Source organism: Scatophagus argus, chromosome 13 (genome assembly GCF_020382885.2).
Source record: "Scatophagus argus isolate fScaArg1 chromosome 13, fScaArg1.pri, whole genome shotgun sequence".
Classification (NCBI taxonomy): Eukaryota; Metazoa; Chordata; class Actinopteri; family Scatophagidae; genus Scatophagus; species Scatophagus argus.
The window spans coordinates 12,399,283-12,413,895 of NC_058505.1; the positions used below are offsets into that span (position 1 = coordinate 12,399,283).

Here is a 14,613-nt window from a genome sequence, read left to right on the forward strand (position 1 = left end):
AGGAGAAGAGAACAATGCAGAGAGAATCCTGTAGAGACCACTTGAAAGGGAGGAATGTTTTGGGTTTTTTTTTATTTGCATGGAGTCAGTTCAGTTGTGGGTTATTCTCCCGCTGGGGAGACTAATTGCTTGTTGATCTAATGTTCTATCCCCTCCTGTCCCTGAAAACCAACACATTTGATGAGTGATGGGTCTGTGTACTTTTTTTTCTTCAGGACAGGAACTCCTGGCCTCCTCCAATCTAAATATTCACAAATCAGGGGGAAAAGACTTTGGGCTCAGCTCCAAATTCATGAAGCATAACGCTATGCAGCCCACCACTGCCCGTCCTTACAAGTAGACCTCTGAGGGTTTGCTAACATTGTTCAAATCACTTTCTCTCTCTCTCTCTCTCTCTCTCTGTGTCTTTGGCCATATCAGTTTCCTCCTTCCTCTTGCTCTGTGAGGTAGATCGGTGTGCAGTTAATTAATAATGCTAGGAATCGAATTAGACAGAGCCTCTGCTAGAGGATAGGGCTTATAACATAGACAGACATGCATCCTGTGCTGGCTGTTTGCATGAGTGTGTCAGGGTATCGCTGCTTTTGCCTGGCTGTCACTTATCACCCCTCCTGTAATGCTGATCGCAGCATCTTCAGATGTCCAAGGAGAGACATTAAATTATCTCAGGTTCTGTAGAGCACATGCTAGTCAAGTGGCGGAAAATGTGGGTGCGCCATTTCGTTTAACGGGGACAGCAGTGGTTACATGTGTAAATCATTTCAGATGTTCTTTGTAGGTGAGGATAACATTGAAGACAGTGCTGGAGTGTTTCTCGGGGTGTGTGTTTACTTGAATGAGTGTGTATATGCATTCTTCTGCTCACAAGTTTGCCATGAGGCACTTTTACAACACAGCCATCTCAGACAGCTGATTCAGCACAGCCTCTCCTGCTTTTCTCTTCACTTTTGCCCATTTATGAGTGTCCATGCTAGCTGCTGTCTGTCTGTAAACACACAACCCGAGGGCAAAACCTAATGCACATATTTCGCTCACACCCCATTAAACATACACTGAACAACTTATTGTGATCCTTTTTCTGAGCAAAATATGTGTGTGTGTGTGTGTGTGATAGCCATGTGCATGCATGTGGTTCGTCTCTCACCCTGATCTATGAATTTTTATACAGCAAAAATGATGACACATAAGTTCTCTCTCCTCTCTCCTGTTGAAAATGAATTTTTGATCCGTGTTTTATCGACTTGTAAGCTCTGATATCTTTGGAAGTTATTGCTTTATAAAATGGCTCTGCAGCTGGTTTGTGCTTCCCCATATGGCCAGGAAGGCTTTTTAAGAGCCTCAATGTTCTTATATTAGGAGGATGTTGATCTTCTCATACTTGAGATCTGTGTATAACAGGTCAAGAGAGGTCACAAACCTACACCCCCACACACTAAAATAGAAGTTCTCACTGCCCTATAGAAAAATTATTATAACTTTATTCTCTTACAAATTGTGTAGAACTCTTTATAACCCTCCATACATGCATCTTTACTTTCTAGAAGGGTCTGGAGCATCCACAGGATTGCACAGTTTCTCTCACCGAGGTATTCTTGTGCATTGCAGCAGTGATGTGCCCCACAGCTCCTAGGGTTGTCTTATAAGCTCTTTGTGGTTGTTGTGGTCTGGTGGTGCAGTTGTGTTTGTGTGTTGGTCCAGCTGTTTGTGGACATTGTTGTGTGACGAGACATGAAGTCAGGCAGTTAGCCTCTGGTGTGTCAAGGAGGAGATGGTAAAGCAGCCCCCGTCTTGGGGCAGTAGCTTGAGTGTGTGTGTGTGTGTGTGTGCGTGTGTGCACAATGCCTCCTCTTTCTCCTTCACCTGCATTCTTTCTTTATCTCTCCATCCTTCATTAACAACCCATCAGAGAGGCAGGCTGAATGGCATAAATGAAAGAGTCATAAAAACAGGAACCTGCTCTTTTTACAGCGAAATAAAGTAGACTCCTCCTTCCAAACCTAGTTTCAGTGCATTTTTTAATGAAGCGTAAAATATTTTAATTAAATCTGTTGACACAAAGGACTCAAAGTTTTTGTCGTAGCTACTCTACTACATGCTCCAGTGTTTGACCCGACAGTGACTGGGAAAGGGATCAACTCCCTGGCCATTATGGCTTTATATAACTCCATTTAGCGAGCACTTCATAAATATTGGAATAGAGCACTCTTAGTCAGATACAATAGGACCATTACAATAGAACCATTAAATTGGTAAGCAAATTCAATACTGATGTAACTAATTTCTTTTATTTTTACCATCTGAAACACTTACAGTGTGCGTCATCTTTGTGTTTACGTGACAAAGTCTGTTGTTGTCCACAGACATCATATGAAACCTTTTGTTCTTGATTTGTATCTTATCTTCACACACTTCGTTTTCCCTTTTTACTTACTGCCCAAATACTGCTGTCACAGTTTCTGTACGAAAAGGAATATAACTAGATCACATCTTTCAGCCACAGTATAGCTTTTACAATCTTTTATTCAGGCAAATAGATGCAGCTGGAGAAACTGTAAGATGCTTGTCCTATTAAATTTATAACCCCTCCCTCTCTGGAGTGCAGCAGCACCACAGCTTCGTTCCCCATCTGTAAGCCGGCTAAAATATTAGACATTTATCATGGTTATTATAGTCAGTAAATCCTTCCACACAGTGCAGAAACTCCTCAGCTTTGTATTCTTTTGGGATATGAGGGCAAATGGATTAGGTTATTGCCTGGACTTAGGTGCAATAACATCAGCCACAATAATCTTTGTCCTTTACCATGGCCTTTAGAATTTAGGGCTCAGTCACATCAAGCCAACCTACACAAGCAACCAATGCCTCATTTTGCCACATGTGGTTTGTTAAAATTTCTACTCAAGTTGCTACTGTAACTGGTTTTTGCTTTGTCAGCCGACGGTCTTTTGATCGTGGAGGAAGAAAATGAACAGTGGAGGTGAAAAATAAGACAGAACCAGGTGAAATCAATGTTTGGTACTCAGGCAGTTCCCCTTTACTGACCTTTAACATGCAGAAAGGGCCACAATGTAAAAAACGGCAATAATTTGCCACAGATACTCAGCAATTGTCCAACAGCATCCAACACTTTTTGGTTCAGCATCAGGGCCGTCCAAAGGCAACACGATCCATCTAGCACAGGGGTCAGCAACCTTTAGCTAATTCTTCTGTACTTTGAGAGAAAAGGTCACTGGCACTTTTATTTACATTCATTTTCAAATACAGTAATATAAAAAATATATCAGAGCTTTGGCAACGTCAATGCGTAAATTAATTAACGCAGGCAATTATTATGTTTTATTTTATCGCGCATTAACTAGTTTTTTAGTTAGCAAGTGAGCAACAGTTAGATAACTAATGAGCAACGGACTTTAAAAATAATTATTCTAATCAAAACAGCACGATAAAATAATTGTCGGCATTAATTAATTATCGCGCATACACGATAATAACGCGTTAAATTGCACAGCCCTAAAGTATACATGAAATAAAATAAAAAAATGTTTGCTAATTTCTCACCACATATTAAGCATACCGGTAAACCAGTTTTGTCAACATTAAAAGCAAACAAATGTGTTTAATTTTCTCTCCTTAGATTTGTCCATTGCTAGCTTACCGGGGGCCAAAATAAGTCACTTATTTGGCAGCAACAGGTGTCGCAAACAGGACATGACAAAATCGTGTACAATCGATGAAATATTAAAACAAGTTTTACGTTAATGTCACAAGAGCACCTCAATGTTCAAAGAAATAACCATTACAATGAAAAAAACCTGAATAAATATAATTAAATCAATTTAAATTAAGTGTCAATTATTTATTCACATCATTTTTTCCCTCAAAATATGCTCGCCCTCTCTTAGCCATGGGAGAAGAGGGATGAAAGAGGCGCATGTGGTTCCGAATCCACGGGTTGCCGATCCCTGATCTAGCAGCATCTCTAATGCTCACTAATGAACAAGTGTCATTTGTTTAATCCAAAACAGCAAAAGTGTATATAATTTGTGTTATAAGTTATGTGTGCCAGTTTCAACTTAGCGCATACTTTTCAGTCTCAGTCTGTTTACATCTCTGACCTTTTTTTTATTTCAGTGTCTGACATTGTTTTTCTGTTCTCACAGCATGCCCGCCGGGTACCTTCAAGTCAACCCAGGGTCCAGGTCTGTGTCTACAGTGTCCTCCAAACAGCCGCTCCACAGCTGAGGCCGCCACTATCTGTGTGTGCCGTAACGGCTACTACCGCGGTGATGGTGATCAGCCAGATGAACCCTGCACCAGTGAGTTTATCGTACATGACATGACATACACCCCCTAACACTGTCACACACTGACATTCTTGTAGGACTAGCACCTGTAATAGACATATGTATGTCTCTGTTATCCATTTCAGTATAAATTTGTATGCCATGTCAGTCCTGAATACACTGGTCATGCATATAACCCATTATTTTTTTGCTATCTCGCTCCTTCTGTGTCTCTCTCTCGCTGTCATCAAACCAGCACCCGTAGTGATTTTTAAATTAGCATGTTACTAGAACCCTTGTTGTATTTTCAGTCTTGTCATAATCATTACATTGCAGGGTTTCCATCACTGACGTCTCCATCGCTGCATCAGTGAGCTTCTTCTCTGTTTCCCTCAGTTATCTCCCTCTCTCTGTCCCTCTTTCTTGCTGTTGTTCCTTCTTTCTGTCTGCTATCATCCCCTGAAGTCCTAATTACTCAGGCAGATGCAGCGAAGCTTTGACACTGTCCTGCCGTTAACCGCTGGAGATCCAATAAGGCCTCTCACCGCATCAAAGTTATCTTAATATGATGTAAAAGCAATATGCTAAGCCTTCCTGCCGTCCCTGCTGACACACAGTTACACAGGAGGAGAGAACTGTTAGACCCCAAAAAGTTTGTTTACCTTTCTTCTTTCACTGCCACTGGGGAGTGTCTTAATGGTGTGTTCTCCTCACTACAGCAGACACTGAAGCATTATTGGTGTGGTTAAGTATTCGTTTAGTCCTGATTTATTTAAATAGACCTGGCTAATTGGTCTCAGCATCGAGCTCAGGATCACACTCCTTTGGTATGGTAGTCTTCGCAATGAGAACGTGCACTGAATTCGTCTCTTTCCCTTTTAAAACTCTGACTAAGTGCCTTAAAGCTGCGGAGGAAAACCAATGCACTGTGGCTGACTGGCTGACTGTTTGAACGCTTCCCAAGTGTAGCCATCTACACCTTTAGGCTTTCGATGTTCTCAGCGGATGACACCCCACTTTCACCTTGAGTTTTCTCCGCCCTCCCATGGTATACTGCGTAGCTCTCTGGTGAATTAGTGAACGCTCCATCAAGTATAGCATCTGTCTTTAGCTCGAGGTCTTGAATTCTCCCCAAGCAATCTCCACAACAGCTCCCCAGTGGAGCTTCTTGAACGGATCCCTCTGGTCGGTGTTCGGTTTCCAAATGCAGCCTGTGTTACTTTCTGTTTTCAATCACTCCATTTCCTTTCTGCTCTTATCTTTTCTGTCAGTTTTGTTCTTTTTGTCCTCTGTTTCACATGCTGTTTTCTGCAATGCCAGTTTAACTTTAGTCTTCAATATCTTAACATTTAGGCAACAATAGATGAGGGTTTTAAACAACATATATACTAAGTATCCCGTTATGGCGTTTATAAGTTAATAGGGATTGCCCTCCTCTACAATCACAATTACACAGTGCACTATGAAGTAAAGTTCAGTCATCTGTATCCGAATTCATCTACACATCCATTTGAAATGTCTGAGTGACAATTTTGTTTTTAACCACCCCTTTTAACATTAACATTTTAAACCAAATTAAGTTCCTCCTCAATTTAAGAATTCTTTTACAACAGCTTATTCAAAGTCTTCTCTGAAGGCTGAACCATACAGTAACAGCTGAGCTTGATGCTCACGGTGCCCTAGATCTCAGCAGGGGGAGGCCTTGAGATCATCCTAGTAAAATCTCTTTAATACTTTGGGTCCTGATAAGAGCACTAGTAGAGTAGCTTAAATCAGGCCAATCTGTAACAGCAGCTGAAGCTGTAGCTTTAGCGCTCATCACCATCGTCACAGGCATGAGTCCCTGTGTGCTCCAGATCAGTCTGATTAGCTAGCTGATGGATTGTCCAGCGCCTGGCTCTGTCAGCAGGGGGGGACTTCTCATGATACACCACCCTCTTTTCCCTCAGGGATATGCCAAGCCTGGGATGTACTTCCAAATACTCGTCCACCTCCTGTCCCTGCTTTATCCCAATCTTCTGTCTTGTGCTGAATCTAGCCTTGCCTGAGGGACAGAACACCAAGTGTTCTGTTCCGCAGTGTGAAGCCCACTCCTCTCAGCTTGGCTATCCAGCATAGTGTGCTTTGCCACAGTGGTTTGCATTGCACTGCATCCCCACCTGGTTCCTTGTTCAGGCTCCAGGCCCCAGTCTGACGTACTTCAGCCTCCCTGTAGGTGTGCATGTGTGAAAAAGAAATAATTTGTACATGTGAGAATGGTGTGTGTGTATGGTGGGGGTGGAGGGGTGGGGGTCAGCCAGCTCCCGCATGCTGGACCAGTGGGTTTCTCTCAGTGTGTGAGTCAGAGAAGGGAGAATGACAAGCTGAGCGGTAACTGAGGGGAGTCAAATGATGAAACCTGTGCTGATTGTGTCACACCGCGGTGAGGTCTTGTCTTGGCTTTCTGTCTCGTCACTTCCTGTTTTATTTTGAAAAGTAACTCTCCTCTCGTTTCAGGTCACTTGCCCTTCCTCATGTCTCCAGTCTGATTGTCTTCCCAACCACCTGATTGTTTCCACCTGGTCCCCATCACCCTCATGTGTTCAAGTAGTCTGTGTTTCCCTTGTCTTGTGCCAGTGTGTTTCGTTCTTCATGTTCGCACCAGCTCTCGTCCATTCCACTGTCTTTGTTTGTGTATGTACCTCGTGTCTCGTTCTATTCTAGCCTCTGAAACAGAGTGATTTTTCGTTGTAAGTTTCATAGTTCAGGTTTAGTCAAGGAGAGTTGTTAGTTTATGTTCTTAGGATTTTCTTCCTCTATTGGAGTGATTTTCAGTTTTATTTCTGTTTGTTTTCTAAGATAGATATCCTCAATTGAGAGTGATTTTTGGTTCTTTGAAGTTTTTGTTTTCCCTTCCTAAGTTTTTTATTTCCTCCTGTAGAAGTGATTTTCTGTTTTACTAGATTGTAGAATTCTTAGCCTAGTTAGAGCCTTTAGCCCAAGAATAATTTCATAGCCTCTTGTTTTCTCTGTTGCTCTGTGAGAGGCTTGATTGGGGGTTGTGCTTGGAGAATAAAACTCTATATTCTATCACTATCTCTGCATCTGAGTCCTGCGTAAGCCGAAACCTGACAGATTGGTCCTTAGGGGAAAAATATGCAGTGATGGTACATCCTGGTGTGAGGAATAGTGAAGAAGGAAGGGGCTAATGGGAGGAAAAGACTAATGACAAAGATAGAAAAAAAAAAATAAAACATTAACACAGTAGGAGGGATGTGACAAACTAAGATTTGAATCTGTACATTTGAGAAATGATGGATTAGAAGAGCTGTCTGGGGATGTTCTACACATAGCCCACAGTAACACAGGATAAAAGTCCCAGTGAGACACAACATGAAAAAAATGCTGCATATGCATGTTTACGTCTGCAAAACCACCACTGCCAACCACCAACCAATTCATGAGGAAAACCTTTGGGATGGAATTCAATAAATATGGGGTAGGAGAAGGGAAATGGTTCTGATGGGATTCTACGTTCCTGATCCATACCACATTGGCCTGGAATCTCTTGGCTCTTATTCAATACTCAAATCTGTGGCATTTCACCAGAAAATCTCTTTGAGCCCTGTCAAACACTGTCCTGCTTGCAACACAAACAAAACCCATCAAAATTCCCAACTGAAAGGGCAGACTTATCTGCTTTTCCATTCTACTCATCATCCCATTTAGAATTTTTTCTTCTTTGCTCTCCCAGTCACTGTCTCTCCTCTCTTTTTGTTCTGTTTTCAAAGAGAAAGAGGACTAAGTCATCAAAGTGCATAAATATTCTGTTCTTTTCTCCAAGTTTTTTTTTATTTCTCCACATCAACTCTATTGTGAGTTCTGGAGTTAGTTGAGGGTGCTTCCCACAGCAGTCAGTCGTCCAGTTCTTAAATGGAGCTAAGTCAAAAGTAACTGGTCTGGTCTAATCCCTGTACTAGCTAGGAGAACAAAAAGCTTCATATGAATGTGCACATGGTTGTGTGCATGTTCACACAAAATGGCACCAGTTTTCTGACATTCCTATAGCAGAGTCAAGGTAATTCAACATTTGGAGTTGCTGTAGAGAGAAATGTGGGTGTGTGTACCTGTATTATGCTTTTGTCAGTTGAATAAAAGCTTATTTGTATGCATATTTTGGGTCCTCAGACAGGTCTTTGTGGATGCACGCACATCTCCCATGCTGCACTTCATGCTCACAAGCACACTAACACACACAGACTATCTGTGACTCTCTCAGACTCCCAGCCAGACAGCATTAGTCCTTATAACATGTTTTATTTCATGTCTCACCAACCCACACAGCCCTTCTTTCTTTCTCCCAGCTCCTCTGGCTGTGATCAGTATCTCCACACAGGGACCTTCTGTTGGTCCCTCAAGGCCTGTTTCACATCATAAAAACAAACAGTTTGAAAGAAGAGAAGCGTCCGCCTCAAGACCATTCAAAGGGTGGATGAGTAAACAATGTGCAGAAGTGTTTATTTTGGGCACTGGGGCACTATATTAGCAGCCGAGGGAGGAAACTGGGTTGTGGTGTTTCACAGTCCAGATGGCACCTTAAAGCTAGCTCACTGTGAGGAGCACCAAGTCAGACAGCGTCATCGTACATATATTGTATGTGGAAGACATGGGGAGTGGGATAGTAAAATGTATCATAACTCTGAACAATGCACATCATGATATGGCAGAATTTTAGAATGAAGTTAGATGATTTTTTTTTTTTATTCAGATGAGTTCAAGGTATTAGGGAGCACGTCACAAAATTGTACGTTGCGCTTAACTGTCATGGGGACACATTTAAAATCTTGTATATATTATGTTTGGATTCATGAAGATCTAGCTGTCCTTCTATTTCCTAAGCGCACCTGGGACACAAGCACATCTTTCAGTGTATCTCATTTAGGTCAAACACCACATCATCTTGTTTTCATCTTGTTGACTATAATAATTTAATTCCATGTTATTCATAAATCATACACTTATATCATATTTATTTCCTACTTTGAATAGCTGGTTGGCACTCTACTGTTGATTTGTTTCATCAGAAGCATCACATGCCCCAGTTATCACCACAGCTGTTTAAAGGGTATGAAACAAATAATGTGACTGGCTGAAGAGATACGGTTATCACTGCATGACTCCTATTTACATTCACCTTCTCCAGACCCTTATGTGCATAAAGATATTGCCCAAACTGAACAAAAATAACACATGTACATTGACTCATCCTCATTGTCCTTGTGCAAATGGCCTAACACTTTGCACTGGTTGTTGTAATTGCACCATTAAAATAGAGCCCTTACTGTGTTGTGATACAGTTCACAGTTCTCTTCACAAAGAGAACATGAGCTGCTTGGAGATGATGCTTTGCCTCTGTAAATTCAGTGAAAGCAACGTGTATATGAGCACAACCAAATCTGACTGGCATAGCTAAATGAACGCCAGCTGAGAGCCTGTAAGTAACGTTCTCAACAAATTAAATCGTATGGCAAATTAAAACAGCCACAGGCTGCAGTAATACTCTGCAAATCACCAGTTAAGTGGCAGTCACATCTAATTTCTTGTGCCATCCTTGCATATGCGGAGCTTGGTTGTAATTGGGACGAAGCAGTATGACACCTCATTCACACCTCAAACAGGAAAGACTCATTTCTTCCACCTATGTATAAATACATTGATAAAAGCAGTGCAGACATAACTACATGGAAACAGATAGTTTTGAGATGTGTGTTTGTGTCATATGCATTTTTCACATAACTAGATGTACATTGGTTTTCCCAGCATTGCAAGTTTGGGGACAAGGTCATGTATGTGATGGATGATGCAAATGATTCAAGCAGTGTGAGTAACATATAAAGTGTCTACTGTGCAGTCCCCAAGGGGAAAAGCTAAAGTGCTGCCAATTCCATCAAATAGCTTGTTCCTACCAACACACACTTTTTATCGCCATATTTTTCTTCCACGTGTCATACATCTAGTTGCATCCAAGGTACATGCCTTTTGACCATGTCTCTTGAACGCTAGCTGTCCTCTCAGCCAGACCATAATAATCACACTATAGAGGTCACGCCCTTCCTGTCACTGACCTCTCTGTTGTTGTAGCACTGAGCTCAGTTCACACCAGTAACATTGCCGCTCCCTCACCCTTGTGTGTTCCACTGCTTTGTCCCAGTTCCCCAGGGTTATCCCACATGGCTTTACAGCAGCAGTGATTAATTGTGTATGTGTTGACTGAAGTAACTATCAGCCCTATGCCCACAGAAATATGAAACTCAAGTGCTGTATCATAATATGCTTAAAAATGTATATGTATTCTTCTTCTTCATGTTATACTTTCTCAGGGGTGAAAAGAAAGTAGACTAGGAAAGGACATACAGTATGGTAGAGAGCTGAGTAATTCCTCAAAGGGTCTATAGAATTGAGCAGATTTTTAGTTTCACATGAGTCATGAATCTAATAGCGGGTCAGTTAAACCTCTCTTTTAATGATAAAGGTCAGGCTTTATGGAGGATGAATTGGTACCAGATCAGCTCTGCAGGGCAGCCTCATTTAACCTAAGCAGCATTGACTAAGGTTTTTTTCTTTACTGGCAGTGTCTGGTATGTGAAAAGGAAGAGCTGTTTCTGAGCAGCCGGAGGGACACAGAGCCTCAGCTAAGCAAAATTCTCCACTACCATCTGAACAGATTTTAACTCTTAAATAATTATGCTCCAGTAGCAGGAGGCTGAACAAGCCACTTTTCTGCACCCTAATATTAAGCCACCACTCAAGCAAAACAGTAGTTTTATTATTTCTTGATTTCTTTCTGAATATCGTCTTTGAGGTTCTGCTCCAGCTGCGGGCTATGAGGGAGTGAATGGGAGTGTGAATCTCCAGAGCCACTTGGATAAGAATACTCCATGCAACACTGCATTTTGCTAAATAACCAATGTTTGATAGACACAAACGTTTCGCTGTATGAACTCCCTGGGTGTGAATGGAATAAATTAGCATTCCAATTGTGCTGAAGATGGTGAAAAAGAGGAAAAAAGACAAGATACTGTTGAACAACAACATTTATATTTATTATAGGGTTGTAAATTGACTAACTTGACTAAATTGACCTAACAGCATGCAGATTTGTGAAACAGTTTTCATTTTCTCCTGAAAACCAATGTGTCATTTAGCTTTCAGAGTCATGGCAGCTTGCCTTATGATAAAGTCTGTACTGATATAAAATGGTTACAGGTGTACACCAATTAGCCACAACATTAACACCACTGACACGTGAAGTGAATAACATTAATCATCTGTTTGCAATGCAATGTTCTGTGGGGAAACGTTGGGTTCTGACAACCATGTGGATGTTCTTTGACACACACCAGCCACCTAAACATTGCAGAACAAATGTGCATCTTTTCTCTGCGTGTTTACAGGTGTCCCATCCAGCCCGAGAAATGTGATCTCCATCGTGAATGAAACCTCTGTGATCCTGGAGTGGCATTCGCCCAGGGAGACAGGAGGCCGTGATGACGTTGTGTACAACATTGTGTGCAAGAAGTGCCAGGCTGACCGTCGCTCCTGCTCCCACTGTGACGACAATGTGGAGTTTGTCCCTCGACAGCTGGGTCTAACTGAGACCAGGGTGTTTATCAGCAACCTATTAGCTCACACCCTCTACAGCTTTGAGATTCAGGCTGTCAATGGTGTCAGCAATAAGAGTCCATACCCTGCCCAGCATGTCTCCATAGACATTACTACCAACCAGGCTGGTAAGTGGCTTCTGTGACAAGGTGTACTGATGATAATGATGATGTGGAGGTAGTGGTAGTGGTATGGTATGGTACTGATGATGACGACTGTTGTTATCCAACTGCAATTTCATCATGACCACGTAACCTTCCCTATGTTACTTTTAAATCTATCCTCTTTGCAGTCTGTAATGTGGATTTCTCCCTCCTTTAGTAATTTCATTTCAGTTACCCTTTTTTGACATTGTAAATTCTACCATTGTTGCATAAATGTGAATCATCTCAAAAGACCGTCATCTTGCGCAAGATGCATGACGGCATCTGCTAAGATTTCACATCAGTCCATCATGAATAATTTCGTTACGGCTTAAAGCATGGAGCCAAGTTGTTTAGTTTAGAATGATGTACATACATGCTCTCTTTCTAAGTCTCACTTCCCTGCATCAAGGTAATAGCTTCCCCCACACGATGGAGGAGTTTGAGCCCAGTCCAAAGACACAGCATGTTGCATTTTGTGACAGGACAAGCAATATTCACCGCACGTCCATTCCTTTGCAAATCAAATACGATGATAGAAAGCCCCATGTTTGCACTTGTTGGGCATTCCAGGAATTCTTTCTTTTCAACTTCGGTAAAGGCAATCACCCCTGCAAAAACAACACAAGTCATTTATGAGTCCTCGTTTTGAGGCTTACATCTGGATGTTGAAGGCTGGTTGCTTCACAGACTGACATGTCTCTTTGTTGTTTTTCTTCAGTCTTTGTTTAATTAGACTTTGTTTTGATAGCAATGCCGCAGAGCAAGTCAGTACTTCTCTCTTCACGGCAGGCTACACCCCAGTTGAAACATGTCTGTAAATCTTCAGATTAATACACGGACAATATCCTGATTTCTTAATAAAAACATCAAGAGAATTCATCTTACTTAACTCTTCCTTCCTTGAATACAGAATACACTGAACACACTGAATATTAGGCAAGAGCCTCAAAGCCATTACGTCTTTGTTCCACCAACTGACAACATTTTGAACTACAGACTTAGAGTTAGAACAGACTTAGAACAGCTGTCCAGGTTCGGCTCCCTTTACAGTCCAATACCTTAATATCAGACTGGAAGAGGCTGGCCCAAGATGGATACATGGACAGCTACTGTTTTCAGGCCACGCTGAAATATTCTTCACTCCTGCTTCCTCTGTCCTCTCTCTGTTTGTGTGTGTGTACTTACTCTGACTTTGCCTGTGATGGATCTGTGTCCGGCCAATGGAAATGACCATCATCTTGTTATCTTTCTCTTTCTTTTTCCTTTTCTGTCTCACTATATATGTGTGAGTTTGTGCTCACACTGTGCCAGTGATGGGACCTGAACCCAGCCAATGGAAATGACAGTTCGAGGATATTGTATTTGCGGGTTGTATTTTTGCCCCAGTGTTTTTCATGGTCTTGTAGATCTTTGACTTGTGCGCAGAAGCACCTATCAAGGGACAAGTATTGACCAAGTGAAAAATTTAAATGAGGCCCTCTCTTCATTTTTCTGTGATTCTGTGGATGAGGCGGACCGTGAAAATCACAGCCGGAGCTTGTGGGATCTAATAACAGACATGAAAGGGAGTTACAGTGTGGTGAAAGACAAGAGATTGTTGGTTGAGTTCATACTGGTTCCCATAAGGAAAGAGTTACATGTTTGTCAGCTTGGTTCCTTATTGGCTATGCGCTATGATTTTCTGTCATGTACAGTTGAGCACTTGCATAGACAAATGCATAGTTTGACCCAATGACGAAATACCTCATGTGAAATGAATTCAGAGTTACTGATGTACTGATTTCCACTTTAATTGAAGAATGAGCTCACTCCACATTAATCTCAAAGACCAGTGAAATGGAAAATGTTTTACCCAGATACCTTTTGTATAGGAGTACATTTTGAAATTAAATTTGGCCCAGTTGGTGTAGGGTATATCGTATTTGATTACGATGACTCTCAGAGGAATGTAATGACCAACTGAACATGTCTTTGTCTGAGAATGAGTCAGGGGAGGAATGGGAGGGAAGATAGGGAAGAATGGAGAAAGGGAGAGTTTTTCTTTTTTTGACCAGACTGCAAGGCTGTGACAGTGAAGGAGAGGAAAATGAGGGAGTAAATAGGTCTGATTATCAGAGTGGCCTAATGGTGCTGACTGTCCTCATTTGACAGGCTAATAGCACACTTGACAGATAGATGTAGAAGAAGCAATGCCCAGCCCTATTGTTAAAGTCTGCTGCAGTAATGAGGTGTCTGCCAGTAATCTGCCAGGCCTATGTCCAGTCCTGTGTGGCCCTTTGTAGCTAGGTAATTGCACTGTTCCTAGTTTCAACGGAGGGTTTCATTGGCAGACCACTGAAGAGGCAGTAGTATCCAAAATGGATTAATGTTGATAATGCGTTCCAGAAACTAAACGCAGTGACAGTCTTGTAGGTTCGTAGAGATTGCTGCATTAAGAAATACAACACGCTGCCATTTTCAGGAACCTTGCAATCATCTTGTCTGTTTATTTTGGTGTTTCTGATGCAGGGTTGGCACAGGTGGCATGATAAAAAGCAAGTCCC

At 41.8% G+C, this 14,613-nt stretch overlaps 1 protein-coding gene across 4 annotated transcripts in view; it reads left to right on the forward strand.

Annotated features, from left to right (window-relative positions):
• Positions 1–14,613, forward strand: part of LOC124069752 (ephrin type-B receptor 1-B) — a 145,749-nt gene that overhangs the window by 81,644 nt on the left and 49,492 nt on the right. For all 4 annotated transcript variants that reach the window (XM_046409164.1, XM_046409163.1, XM_046409165.1 and 1 more), the window contains exons 4-5: positions 4,161–4,316; positions 11,717–12,052. In XM_046409164.1, the coding sequence (XP_046265120.1) occupies positions 4,161–4,316; positions 11,717–12,052 (492 nt within the window). The remainder of the gene's footprint in view (positions 1–4,160; positions 4,317–11,716; positions 12,053–14,613) is intronic.